This window comes from Channa argus, chromosome 21 (assembly GCF_033026475.1).
Source record: "Channa argus isolate prfri chromosome 21, Channa argus male v1.0, whole genome shotgun sequence".
NCBI classification, from domain to species: domain Eukaryota; kingdom Metazoa; phylum Chordata; class Actinopteri; order Anabantiformes; family Channidae; genus Channa; species Channa argus.
Window position 1 is genome coordinate 5,168,092 of NC_090217.1, and position 14,351 is coordinate 5,182,442.

Consider the following 14,351-nt stretch of genomic DNA (forward strand, 5'->3'; position numbering starts at 1 on the left):
AATTACAAAAGTAAACACTTTATCCCACATATGAAAATATTTGATAATTGTCACACCCAACCTTTGTCAACGGAATATGAAACCGAGTGGCAAAGACTTGCGTTGATTAAAGTCACTCAGTTACTCGTTTATACTCGTTGAAATTGATTCTTATGGTCACTCCCTGTTTCATGCACATACATGTTTCTATCCACATGTGAAATGTATTGAGTACACAGCCTGTGTGGTCTAGTGGCGTCTGCTGAGGTGTGCAGTGTGTGTCCTGCCTTTGACCTCTGGGGAGATGCGGCTAGGATCTTAATCAGCGCTGTTATGACAGCAGAGATCCTGTACTACCGGCCTCTTCCGCCACATTATTCTCCTCTGACCTTTACCGCTCCTCGGCTGGAGTAGCTGTATCCGCTGTGTAAATCATATACGTGTCTTCTCGCGCACACACGGGTACAGAAACACGGGGCATGTGCACGCACGCACACATGCTCGTCCTCTCACCGAGAACGGGTCGCTTTCGTTTTGCATCTCAGTTTGTCCCTGCTAACCCTGCTTTTCTCTTCGTGCCCCCTCCTCATTCCTCCAACCCCACCACCACCAACCGCTCTCATTTAAACACATCTAGGCCTTAATTGAATTGCAAAGGTCACGGGTGCAATTATTCCTGAATAAATGAGTGACCTATAATCCAGAGCTCTGCGGTGATAATTTATTTCACTGTGTCTGACGGTGAGGCGACAGGACACCGAGGCAATGTCAGACCCCCTCAGACAAGTTGCCCTCCACCGTGATATTAAGCCGTTACAAGCAGCTAATGAGTGTTACTGCTGCGTTCCTTCACTTTTTAAAATCGCCTCCCACCCACCTCCACCCCCCCTTCCTCACGCCGCGTGCCTTCACCCCTAAAATGAGACATCACAGACTGGAAAAGCACAGATAATAACACCTCACTGTTGATGTTTGACTTAGCTGTTCTAAATGCATGGAAAGATAATTCTCCGTGTTTGGAGCCATTAGAAGGATTCTGTGTGTATCTAAGCCTGAAATGGTAACAGATAGGTGAAAAGAGACAGTTGTCTGGGTTTCTCCTATCAATATCTATATAGATTATGTGGAATTTGAATTTCTATTAAACATAAATCTGTCAGTATGTCATCTGCTTTGTGATTTTATTACAGTGGGTTTAAACCCCCCCCCTTCCGGATTGGAATGGATCAGTTGTGTTCATATTTTTCGTTTATTAGTGGGCAAACGATCAACATCGATTAAAGCGTGAGGCAAAGCAAGGACACTTTCCTATTCATAAAGGACATTTCACAGGCAATTCAGGTGCTGAGAGAAAAGGAACGTGGTGAAGGGCAAGCATTAAACAATCTACAAGAACAACAAAGTCAAGTTAAACTGAAGTGAAAGAACATAACTGCAGATCTAAGATCCGCTTGACGTCAGAGAATTTGAGGTTGAACTGCTTTAAATATATAAAATCTGGTGCAGCAGAACCATAGATCCTCTCATTTTCAGTACTCTCATTTTTCCCCTGAAACCGTGGCTACTATATTACCTATGCAGCACATCCATAGCGTCTTTTAGCTTGTCATATAAGAAAATAAAAAAAAATTAAATAAAAAGTGCGGTACAGTCCCCGGTACAGGGCCCGGAAAATCTGTTTAATTTCCAGTTTTACTAGTGAGCTGCACTGTCGCTAATGGAGTAAACGAGTCCACAGTTTATGAAAAGACACAGAATCTCCAACAGGGGCCACGAGAGAAAACCTGTTCTTTTAGTTGGCCCTGACCACCTACCCACGCCCCTGCCAGTCAGTTACACAGTTTCTCGTTTTGTCTTTTGTAGACGCTGCAGCTGTCTCTGAGAGTCTTAGTGTGTTTTTCTGTGTGTGCATGCATCGCTGCGTGCTTCTTATTTTGAGTACACCTGTGTGCAGCTCTGGCTGTCATCAGCTACGCTCATACTGGACTTGATGGTGTTTATACTAATACTGTGTGTCTTGTGCTCTGATGTGTGAGCTGTTGCGTGTTGTGCGTATAGACAGTATTGATGTGTCTTTTGTGCGTGAGGTGTCTGATCTTCTGTATAGCCTGTGGACGTCAGTGTGTTTGTGTGGTGTCAGGTAATAGCTGTACATGTGTTAATGTGTGTGTTAGTGTGTGTATGTGTGGTTAAAAACACAACCTTCACTGGGAGCGCTAATGAGTAAGTGCATTCTTCTTTCTTTATTGTTGGGTTTTATGTAAAGTTGCTCAAATGCTCTCAGGTATGGCGGCTCTAAACGGAGGCCTGGGCGGCGCAGGGCTTACCAACGGAACGGCAGGCACCATGGACGCGCTGACGCAGGCTTACTCAGGGATCCAGCAGTACGCCGCCGCAGCGCTGCCCACCCTCTACAGCCAGTCCCTACTGCAGCAGCAAGGGGCTGCCGGCAGCCAGAAAGAGGGTCAGTAGCCTGAGGCTGTGTGACTGCACGCCACAGCTGCTCAATGGAAGTTAGCTTCCAGCGGGTTTTCACTGAATTCATGACGTCTTACCTTCAGGATTCACACTGCAGAACAGCAAGTACAGTAGGAGACAAGTAGCCTGCAATGATCATCATTGCGATATAAAACACATTTTCAAAGAAAAGAGTAAAAGGCTTTGTACAGTCGATCCTGTCAATGTGCAAACACCAGTGTAAATGTAGAATTCATTTGTGTCGGGTTAAAATTTGTCGAACCTGACACAAATTCATTCAGGATTCTGCCAAAAGACGCCTTTTATTTATTTTTTTAACAACCCAGATATAAAATTATAATCCATTATGCTGGTTGGTGATTTGTCGTTTGTTTTTTTTACAGCATGCCAAATTTTCAATTTTAAAATCTTTCCTTTTAATACATTTTAATTAATATTAAATACACAGTATAAAATTACCCAATTAAATATTTTTGGGTTTTTTGTAATGTGCACTAACTTCCTGTTTATTTAGCCATAGTACAGCAGCCTCCTAGGACAAACTCATTCATTACCACATTAGCCTGTATTGTTGAGACAACCTGTAATTTGACAAAAACGGTCAATAGCAAAATGACACGATAGGATAAATGTAGACTTTGTCACATTTTAGATGCACTGTTGCTTATTCGCGTTGCTCCACCTATTGCTGAAGGTCTTTGACCGATAGGTGGAAAACAGATAAACAAACCAAGTTGGAATTTATGCTAAATGATACAAGAGGTTTGTTTTCTAGAGAAACGTTCTGTTTGAGAAGAAAAGAGACAGAGTAATAGCTGTTTGCTTTTTAGATTCTATTGTTGACTAAATGCCACCGCCCTTTATAGTTTGAATTAAATCTTGCAACAAGCTCGACTGACAGTGTTGTTTACTGGTAAGCAGAAGCATTCAGGGCCTGTAGCCCCACCCGGGTAAATAAAAATCATCTACATCTAAATTTGCAGTGAAAATTAATTTGTTTAGGATTCACATAGTGTTTTATCAGACCTCTCTGGAAATACGAATATTTTTAGTGATGCCTATATGCTTACTTCTGTTATACTGTTGAAGAGAAATGTAAAAATGATCAGTCTGCACATCATTGCTCTTGCAAAGTGCCACTTTCATGCAGAAGCTGGCCGCCGAAGTTAAATTTACCCACAAGCTTTAGACAGCAGTGCTGAATGCAAACCAGATGATGAAATGTCTTGTAAAATAAATACAAGCTATTGTTTGTGCTCTTTCTCATCTCTGCTTGCAACAAAGATGAATTTGTAAAGATACTTTTGTTATGATGCCTTCTTCCTTTGACAGTCCGTCCAGAAGTTCAAACCCCTCCAGGGAAACACGCTTCATTTAGCAGCAGAGGGCATATTTAATGACTTTGAGTGATCTGACCTACTAGCATTATTAGGACATGTAACAGAGGGAGGGGGGTCAACCTGCGACCCCTCCTAAGAGAGCCAACACTCAGCTGAAAGAGTGAATGAAAAGCATGAGAACAGAAAACTACTTTTGTTACCACAGCGCCAAAATATAATTATTAAATGAAATCCAAAAGCTTTCATCTTTGTTTAATTTTCAGTACAATTGCAGAATGTTGTTTAAAAGCAATAACAAACTCAAGGTCATGCGTGATTGTGCTAAGCGCTGTGCTTCAGCTCTGTTCCTATGACGACAGCACAGCAGTGCCTGTCGCCACAATGCAGCAGAGCTCACTCTCCTGCAGTTTTGCTTAAATGAAAAACCACTCTGACCTTATCCCCACCCTGCATCTCGTCCCGCCAGGTCCCGAAGGTGCCAACCTGTTCATCTACCACCTGCCCCAGGAGTTTGGAGACCAGGACATACTGCAGATGTTCATGCCTTTCGGAAACGTGGTCTCTGCCAAAGTCTTCATCGACAAACAGACAAACCTTAGCAAGTGCTTCGGTACGGCATGCAGGACGAGCGTCAGCGTGTCGAAAAGGGACACGCACACACACGCCTGCAGTTACCTGTCCTTTTTCCTCTGTACATTTGTGCCAGTTGAGGGGCTAACTCCAAATTGATACTGTAGCTATGACTGTGACATATAAATCATTCCCTCCAAAGTTTGCAAGATTGATAGCTTTCAGACATTTATATTTTGAGGAATTCAGCCCCTGAACTGGGTCAACAGACTTCAGAAACCCCACAAAAAGCAGCAATGCCTCAAATATAGTTTGAAATACGGTAAAATGAAGCATTTGCCCATGTCAGCCCCCAACATCTAAATATAATGCATCTCCGTACTTCACGTAGCATCCAAGGCAGTCAAAAATAAATCAAGCATGGATCAGTGATACTTGTCAGAAAATGGATTGTGAGGATGGATATGAGACCAGCAGGACGAGGAGTTTACTGTCAGTTTTAGTGGTTGCGAATAATACAGGAGGAAGTGAAGTGTGCACAGAGATGACTTTCTGGGAGACAGCAGAACAATAAAAGTCTAAATAACCTCAAAGTCTGTTTCGAAACCTTTATTCTGGCTTTTTGACCAGCAGTGGCCTTTGCCATATTGTTGGGATGGAAACAATATCGCAAAAAAACAGATTTCACACAGGATTCATAGACATTGTCTCAGGATTTTAGTGTGCTTATTTTGCAGACTCATGATGCTTCATATTGGAAGTGTCACTACACCCCCTCTATTTGATTTACTCTTATGTATATCCCATTCAGCTTGCTTTATCCTTTTATTATTTTGTTGATTCAACAACCCGGTTTCCTCACGGGAGTCATTAAAGTTTAATCTTCTCTTATAGTGTACTGGGGTGTATTTGAATGTAGATGTAAATTTGGACAAATCAGATCTCAGGACACAGAAACAGGGAGAGGTGCTTGGTGTGTTTCGAGTTTATTATCGTACTTTCATTTTGTTACAGGATAGTTGCTGTAAAAATAAAAAAAAAAGAACAAGTAGAGGAGTGGTGCTCTCTCCTTCGTTTTTTATTGCAAGTCAGTCTTATGTGGAAAGGAATGTGCTGCACCACTTTATGGTATAAGAAATTGTGAAGAGCTGTGACAGCTTTTTAGTTTCTATACCTTGGACATAGACAGTAGTGGCAGCAACTGTGGCCTCCTTTTTATGAGATGCTAACACAAAGCACTGGCCCAAGAGACTAGCTATCAAACAAAGTTTTTGGATTGGTTCGCTCTGATTATATCCTCCATCCATTTTCTGCTCAGTGTCTTTGTCTTTAGCCTGGTCCCATGCCTGTGAATTATTAAACAAAAATAGGATTTAACAACTGGGTTAACAACAGAGCCAATTAGTTCTTATACTGGATACATGTTTTATCACGTTATTTCAGAACTCTGGCTTTTTTAAAACACATACTCTGTTGTTAGATGGGGCATAAGCCCCTAAATTATATATTTTTTTACTCTACTGTACATTATTTCATAAACTATTGCCAGTGATTTTTTTGTTAGGTCACATTTTGCAGTTTTCTGTCATTTTGAATTCAGGTCCAGCCAAATCTGGACCCCTCCCTAATAGACCTGACTTCAGGGAATATTACTTGCCCACTAAAACAACAATTGTTAAGGAGGCTAATAACATACCTGTGGCTTTCTACCATGGTTTGTATAGTGGCTAGCTTGTGATGAGTCTGCTGGCCTTTTACGCTTGGTTGGCATGCACTCCATTCTAAACCAATTTCTGTTACTTCCTGTTAAAATCTTATGTTTTTTCATAAGCCATGTGGCTTAAAGTTAGGTCAGGAGGCTCTAGTTGCAGACAAAGTTGGCAGACTAACAACCTCAGCATGACGTAGAAGCTATTAACTGGAGGTGGTTCATTTTGACAGAAGATGGACGTTGAGAAGAAGGTGGTTAGGGCTAGGAAACAAGGTCAACTGCTTTAGGGTTAAAGCCATTGGTCAAGGCGAAAAACATTTAACTTCCAGAAGAAAGTTGACATAAAAGTCGACCATCTTGTCAGACTCCCTGACCTTTGTCTGCAGCCAGGTGCCTCTCAGTTTAATGCCAAATGCTTCAGCGTCACCTCCCACTTCCTAACCAACCATCCACTTCTCTCCGGCGTTCTCACAGGCTTCGTCAGCTACGACAATCCAGTGTCGGCCCAGGCAGCCATCCAGGCAATGAACGGCTTCCAGATCGGCATGAAGCGGCTGAAGGTGCAGCTGAAGCGCTCCAAGAATGACAGCAAACCGTACTGATCTTAGCACTAGGGTCTATCTGCTCCCCATGTTAGCACTGCTAGGGTAAGTCCCCCCTCAAAATGAAAAAGAAAAAAAAAACAGCAAACCGAGCCACGACCTCTCTACACAGGGACTAGGAGGGTGGGGGTGGGGGGGGGTTGAAGGGAGGGATGTGGGAGGGAGGGGGAGACGACCTACAACCACCCTGAGGGAGACACACGCCTTCTTTCTTTTTTTTTTTGGTTTGATTTTCTTGCTTTTTGAAGATCTTTGTGTTAGCTTTGAAGGATTTTTATTTATTACAATTTTACTTTTTGACACACATGAACGCTTCCATTACCACCATTACTTTGTGCAACTTGATTTTCTTTTTCTTTTTTTTTCTTTTTTTCTAAAATGAAATGAAGTAGCTATCTTGGGTAGCTTTTTTAAAACGGTTCCTTTACACGTTATTAATTTGTCAGTAATTATTTATAAAATTTTCGAGGACAAGTTACAGCCAGAACTAAGGTAAAAACAAAGCAGCCATGAAGATTTTTTGATTTTTCTTTTTTTCCTCTCTCTCGATGTGAACCTTAGGCCTGGCTAAGTTTTGTTTTTCCACGCACACTGATATGCACATTTGACCTTTGACCTCTGCGGTGTTGGTTGCAGGCCGCCGCTGCTTCTCTTAAACCCCTCTATGCCTGCTGGCAACCCGGGAGCAAAGGCTGCAAAACATTAGTGGCCTCTTTACAGTATAGTCTGTGCCGCCGTCTGCCTGCCGTACACTCCGCTGTCACAAGAAGAAGAAAAAAAAACCACACACACACTCCGGTTACATCTTATTATTTATGTGAAGATAAAAATTCTTTTTTTTTCTCAGAAGATGATAAAACAATTAGTAACTACGTTTCTGGGTCAGATCACATTGGTCTTTGTTGTGAAAGGAATTTACAGCATGTAGAACATTCTTAAAATAACATCCAGAATTAGATGAAGGCGATAATAATAATAATAACAATACACGTATTCAAAGAGTTTATGGGTTAAGGGGTTAACTGAAAATACTTGATGTTTGTTGAAAGATTTTAAAAAATAATTCAAAGTACAGAAAGCCACAGGCCTGTAAATTTTATTTGTAAAAAAGCAGTTCTATTTTTATACAACATTTTTACTGCCTCAGATGAAAAAAGGATTTTATTTATTGCCTATCGTTAACTTATTGGACTCCTATAAAGTATATAACGCATTATTAAAGTAGACCCTTGTGGAGAAGTCAGTGGAATTGGGTTCTCCGGTGTTTTTCATGTTTTTTCAGTGCAGACATCACAACACTCTCCTCAGCCATTCAAATCGCACCCCTCCCCCCCACACACACACGTTATCCCTGTGTCATGTACTCCTTCACACACACACACAAACACACACACACACACACACTTCTCTGTGCTGCTCACCCATTCATCCATCTCTCTCTTTTTACTACTCTCTCCCTCTCTCCATCCATAGTGGCACTGCTTCTTCAAAGATTTCTACTTTTTTCCTACCATTTTCTTATTTTATTTTTTGAGTTGTTTTTGTTGTCAGTGTTTTTTGTTTGTCCGTAAGCCCCCCACCCCAAAACCTTTTTTAAGTTTTTTAACATTTTTAAAACAGGAAGAAATTAAAAGACTCCCCCTCTGTCCCCCCAAAATATGACTATTGTCTCCCAAAATGCAACATCCATCTGGGATCTGATGGATAAAGCTTTGGGTGCTCCCTGTTTGTGTGTGTGTGTGTGTGTGTGTGTGTGTTTGCGTGCATACGTGCGTGCGTGTGTGCGTGTTTGTTGTTGCCTGTTTATATAGATCAATAACATTACCATCATTTTTATTATTGCAAAAACAAAAAACAACAAAATCAAAGTAAAAAAAATTGCCAATGAAATAAGTGAGTGGTGTTGCTGTTCTGCCGGTTTGCATAGTTGTTGTTGTTTGTTTGTTGTTGTTGTTTGTTGTTGTTGTTTCTCCTGATTTAAAAAATGCTGTAGTGGTGTGGTGCTCTGGCTCTCTGTGTGTAACTCTCTCCTCTCCCGTTTTTTCTTTCCCCCTTTTAGAACAACCCATCTCCATGCCTGTTAGCTCATCGTTTGCCTAGCATGTCTCCGTGGTGTCCAAAAAAAAACTTTAAACAAAACAAAAACAAAAAATCCCCACCAAAAAAAAGTGTCATCGTCCTCTTCCTCCGTCATAGTTTTTTCTGATGTCTTTTCCGAGCTCACCTGATCATAACCTGGTTCTCCTCCTCCACCGCCGCCTACTGACCTTTTGAACTTTGAGCTTTTAGCTTTTTTGGACTTTGATTTTTATGATTTTTTTTTTCTGTCTCTGTGTTTTTTCATTTTTAATTTTTTGTTTCTTTCTTTTTTTTCTTTTTTTTTTTTTTTTTTTTTTTTTTTTGCATGTGACCTCATTTGGATCTGTTTTCTTGGATTGTTTCAGGGAGGGAGGGAGGCAAAAAGGAGGGGTGGGTAAGAAAATGAACCAATGTGAAAAGGATATAAAGCTGCATTCATATGAAAAATAAAAAAGACTGAGATGTTTATAGAAAAACATATGTTCTTTTTTGAGAAAAAAAGCATCAACCTGTGGCAAAGTGAGTTTGATTCAGTATATTTTCTTGCATTTTTTTTTCTTCTTCTTCTTCTTCTTCTTTATGTCAGTTTCTTCTTTTCTTCTTCATTTAAAGTAAACTTGAAAGTTCACTACAGGAATTGGTGCGTCATCTTGCTTCTGGCGCCGATGAGAAACAGAGCGCGGGCCAGAAGCAGTCCGCGCCAGTTTCTCTGAGAAATAAGACTACTTCCAAACAGTTTTGAATAAAAACTGTCTGATCAATATTAGACTCTCTCAGAGCTCTCTAATGGTTTTTACATTTTTCAGGCAGTGTAAAGTTTTTTGATAAGGCCATTTTAAGTGGCTCTGTTTCTCATTCAAAGTCTATATATAAACCACTTTTTTCTAGAGTAGTATAAAGGTAAAAATAAAAAAAGACATTTGCCCTGTTTGGGGGGGAGAAATGCTACCTACTTGTGTCACCTTTTGCTGAACTGACTCACAGATAGACAATCCGTGGTTTAAATGCACATGATGAAATGACCTATATTTTCTACTGTTTAAATGTATAGAGGAAAAAAAATACTACAATACCTGTAACCCGTGTTAACGTCGGTGCTTCTCGTGAGTTTAGTTGTGGTTTCATCACAAGTCTAACGGTCTTAAATGTCTCATGTTTTTCAAGAGAAGACTAAAAAATCGGTTTACTTGAACAATAGACAAAGCCTTTCATATTACTATAATAGTTACTTTGTTTTGGTTTGGTTTTTATTTTCTTTTTTAAGGAGTCCCTATTTGCTAAATTTCTTGTTGGTTAATTAGCTATATAAAAGTCCTAAAAATATATATAAATATAAATATATCTATATATATATATATATATACACACAAAATGTCAGCTTGTGAAGCATCAATGTCATTATTATTTTATTTCTCTCGTGGGAAACAATATTTAGATGTGTTTTGTTGTTCAACAAAATGTCTTATAAAGAAAAAAAGACAAGATCAGTGGAGTTTAGTGCCAAATTCTGGAGGTACTTCCTGCCTAGCGCGTCAGTGTATTTCTTGTGAAATTATTTGATAACATGGGTATTTTATTATAAGTGTTTTGTATGGATCCCTCATATTTAAAATATAGATTTAAAAAAGAGTTTGTTAACTTGCTATTCTGTGGTCTTGTTGCCTGAAAATGTCATGTTTGCTTTTTTCTTTGTAAAGATGTAAAAAAAAGTGCCCATGTGTCATATATATATCTACACACACACGCATTCACACACACACACACACACACACACACTCTCATGCAGACCTCACAGTTTACTTTGTTGTTGTGCATGAGAGCCCCTGAGTGTGAAAGCCTCTACAGCAACCGCTACCGCCCGCCAGCATGCACACACACTTTAAAACACGCACACTTGCGCGCACATACAAGAATCACGCACTGATATTTTTAGCCACTGTACAGCCGTTTTATTCATCAAAGCCTTACCACAAATCTTTGCACTCCTATTCTCTCTCTATTAGTATCTTGAACGCAGAGACACAGACATCAGGCTTCGGTATGTATTGTTTGGATTGTTTTCTCGCACGCTATCCCTCTCCTCAGCCGAAAATTGAGTTGAGCGTCATATACGAAGCCTTATTTCTCTAAATCCTCCGATCCCTTTTTGCTGGCTTCAAAATATTTGTGATTTGTAGCCAGCACCGTTTGTCTCGACGGCGAGGATCATTACTTTTGTGTATCACCTCAGACGAGCGCGCCTGCTTTCATGATGTAAGCACAGGGCAAGAGTCGCTCATTCTAGAACAAGCCTTTTGAGGAAAAAGCACATGCTGCCGCTGGATAGTCAAAAGAGAGACGCAGGATAGTCCGGAGCAAGTTTTTACTTGTTTAATTTGAACTTTTTTTTTTAGTATTTGTAAGACTCCTACATATGTAAGTCTTGTGGTGTAATCATGGCTGAAACCTACCAAAATCATGTTTAGATGCCAAAGTGTGTTATTGACATACTCCTAGTCAAGCCCGTTTACATGGCACAATGTTGTCAGTCTATTCAACTGCCCCCCCGCTCCCCCTCCCTGAGCCTAGTTTACGGTCTGCAAAAAAGAAAAGGCAGCATTATTTTCTACAGAAGCTCACCAGTCGCCTTAACCAGGGAGCGTTGTATCAGTATTATAAGAGTAGATGTCAGTCAGTCAGTCAGTCAGTCAGTAAGTGATGTGTGCCAAGTCCAGGTTCACTTTGTGTACAGTTAACCTCCCACTTGTCAAAAGTCTGGGTTTCGCTCTTCCGCCATTTTGTCCAGTTGGCCAGAGCAGAAAGGCTGAAATGGCCATTTGTCCTCGCAGCAGAGAAGCAGAGAAGTCTGTTTGAAGGATGCCGCTCTCTTTGTGGTTGTTGTCTCCCAGGCTAACCGGGGTTATTAGAAACAGGGCTATGTGAAGAGACGTCTTATTGGAATAGCGACAGGGGAAATAAAGCGCTTGTTGGTCGGAGAGGAAGGGTCACGTCCGCAGGTCCACACAGGCAAAACAACAGCCGCAGCCAAGATGAACGCAATACAGCTTTCATTATCCTCTCAAAGACCAAACCCAATACCAAACTTTATGTGATCTCAAGAAAGGAGGCGAGCAGACTTTTTTCCTTTCCTTTTTCTAAGTGCAGCACACACATGAGCAGTGCCACAAACAGCCATAACTACCTGTATGAAAGCTGGACAGGAGTCGTCACAGTCCAACCGGTGTTAACGGACCAGTTTTCTGACCAGCACACGTGCAGGTTTTACGTCGTGACAGCTGCAGTGTCGAAGTCTTGAGAATTAAAGTTGCACATTTCACACCGTCACTTCGCTCTGGCACAACTCCCATTCGTTTTATTTGTTAAGTGCGGAGGCTACATAATCTGTGCTGCTCAAGTCCACTCGCAGCACACGGCTGTCTGCAGTATTGAGACGTTCTCACTCCTAAATACTATGTTGTTGTTGTTGCCAAATCTCACTGAGTTGCACACAGCCTGACGCTGCACCATCTAGTGTGAAGCATCTTGTCTTCGTTTTAATGTTGAAGCACAAGAGGGTCGTAGAAACAAGAGTTTCTGTCGAGCGGCTCACCTCAGGGGCTGTCATCGCCGATGCTCGTTGTAATCTTTCTATCTTGTCACTGGTCACTTCTCCGTTCTCCTTCTTTCTTAATTATCTTAAGTGCTATTTATCAAACAATGAAATCTGAAAGGAAAAAAAATTGAACTTGTCGTTTCTTTGCATTATGGCTCATGTCAAGTTTTTTGAGGAAAAATGTTTTGTGTGTTTTCTCTCTTTACGTGCCGTAGAAAAGAGCTTGTTGTCTGTAGAAATGATCCCAGTTTTTTTTTTCCTTTTTCTGTTGTTGTTGTTTTTGTTTCTTTTCATTCTCAAAAAGGTTTTCAGTAGTTTCAAAGTTAATGTCTTGAGAGAAGCCAAAGTCAATGCATTTCAGTGGATCCTGTAAGCGTGATGTATGTTTGTTTGACAACACTTCGAAATCTGTCACTGGATGGGATTTAAAAAGTACAAAAAATGCAGGCTTTCCTATTTCTACAACTGATTGTACTTATGCATTTTGTACCAGTGGAATTTTTTATACTGGAGATTAAAGGATACAACAAAAAACTCTTAGAAAAAACGCTGTCTGGCCTGGTGGTGTGGCCTGACCCTGACTGGTCCTCGAGTATGATTTCTAGCTGGTATGAAGAAAGTTGGCTTTTGATATAAGATTTTCTAGAAGATATTTGGCTTTATTTCTTTCACTTCTTTTTCCTCACTTGAGTGTTGTTCTTTCTTTCTAGCTATCTTGCTTTCATTCTTTCTTTTATTTTTCCAAAACCAGAGGGTAGGTGAGTGTCAGATTATTCATTTTTGCTTTATAAATAGTTCTAGCGAGTTTGTCTATACAACAGCGGTAAGTTTCATTTGACTTCTGTATTGTGCCGTCTACACGATAAGACAATTATAGAAAAAGAAGGAATAGAAATATTTAGTCACCTTCAGTGGATTAATGTATTAGTTTAATAAAGAAATCAACTAATTAGAACTTTTTTGCTTTTAGCTGTTTAGCCTTTTCCGGTTTCTCTGTCCTTCTCTGTGAACTAACTGTGTAGCTGAAGCAGTCAGGATTATTTTTGTAAACGTATGTTCTTGTGTGATGCAGTTTTTGCTTCTGTCTCCTATATTAAACCATTTTTCCTAATACTTGTCTCTCTCTGTGTTGTTATGTTCCAGTGGCTGTCTGATGTTGTACTGTTTCACAACCTCCTCCCCTGCCGTTCTCTCGTTCTCTCTCTTTCCCTTCCTTTTCATAGTCCCTCTATCTCACTCTACCTTTTCCCTCATGTTTGTGTTTTCTTTTGTATCACATAGTAAAGTTGACTCCATCCCCAGTGGAAACTCACTATGCTGTTCTCACTAAACATAGTAAATATACATCGAGGTGTTTGTATGTATATTACTGTGTAGCCCAAGTTGTTGCGTGACAGTCGACAATAGGGGTCGTCAACCAAAAGTGGCAAAACGGGGAGAAGCACATTAGCTGGATGTACAAAATCTGACTGCTCAGTATGTTAACATTCGGGGAAATACACATTATTGCTTTTTGACTGAGAATTGAAAGTGATATTAATACGTGCATCCTTGCAAAATGGTGTTGTTCAGGGAGTACTTGTCAGGCTAAAGCTACAGTAGCTGGTGAGCTAACCGCCTATAGTTGCTGAGGGAACCATTGACTTAAATGACTGTTCCATTGACTCCGGTTTTTGAGCTTTTTATTTCTCTCTCTTTTGGATTTTCAATATTTTGATTTCCCAAGGGTTGAGTATCTGGCTGCAGATAAAGATGGCAGACTGCTGAGTAGATATTAAACAGAAATATGAATCTTGGCAAAGGATGGACCCTAGGACAAAGATGGTTAGGGTGAGGTAATAAGGTTGTGTGGTTAGGGACAGCCACTGGTCAAAGGGATAAGCCCCCTAAAAACCTTCTTAAAAGTCCAATTCTTATCCTTGCCTCAGCACTCAGTGGTCCGCATTATCTACAGTAGTTTGGTCATTTGCGCAGGTTTGTGCTACATTTCCCAGATTTCC

General features: G+C 40.5%; 1 protein-coding gene across 23 annotated transcripts in view; it reads left to right on the top strand.

Annotated features, from left to right (window-relative positions):
* celf2 (cugbp, Elav-like family member 2) overlaps nt 1-13,464 on the top strand; it is a 186,063-nt gene extending 172,599 nt beyond the window's left edge. For 13 of the 23 annotated variants that reach the window (XM_067489734.1, XM_067489739.1, XM_067489727.1 and 10 more), the window contains 4 exons: nt 2,246-2,443; nt 4,264-4,407; nt 6,553-6,725; nt 8,740-13,464. In XM_067489734.1, coding sequence (XP_067345835.1) covers nt 2,246-2,443; nt 4,264-4,407; nt 6,553-6,680 — 470 coding nt within the window. In that variant the 3' untranslated portion in view covers nt 6,681-6,725; nt 8,740-13,464. The remainder of the gene's footprint in view (nt 1-2,245; nt 2,444-4,263; nt 4,408-6,552; nt 6,726-8,739) is intronic. The other 10 variants (XM_067489735.1, XM_067489738.1, XM_067489732.1 and 7 more) reach the window with 1 other exon arrangement.
* Nucleotides 13,465-14,351: the final 887 nt, after the last annotated feature.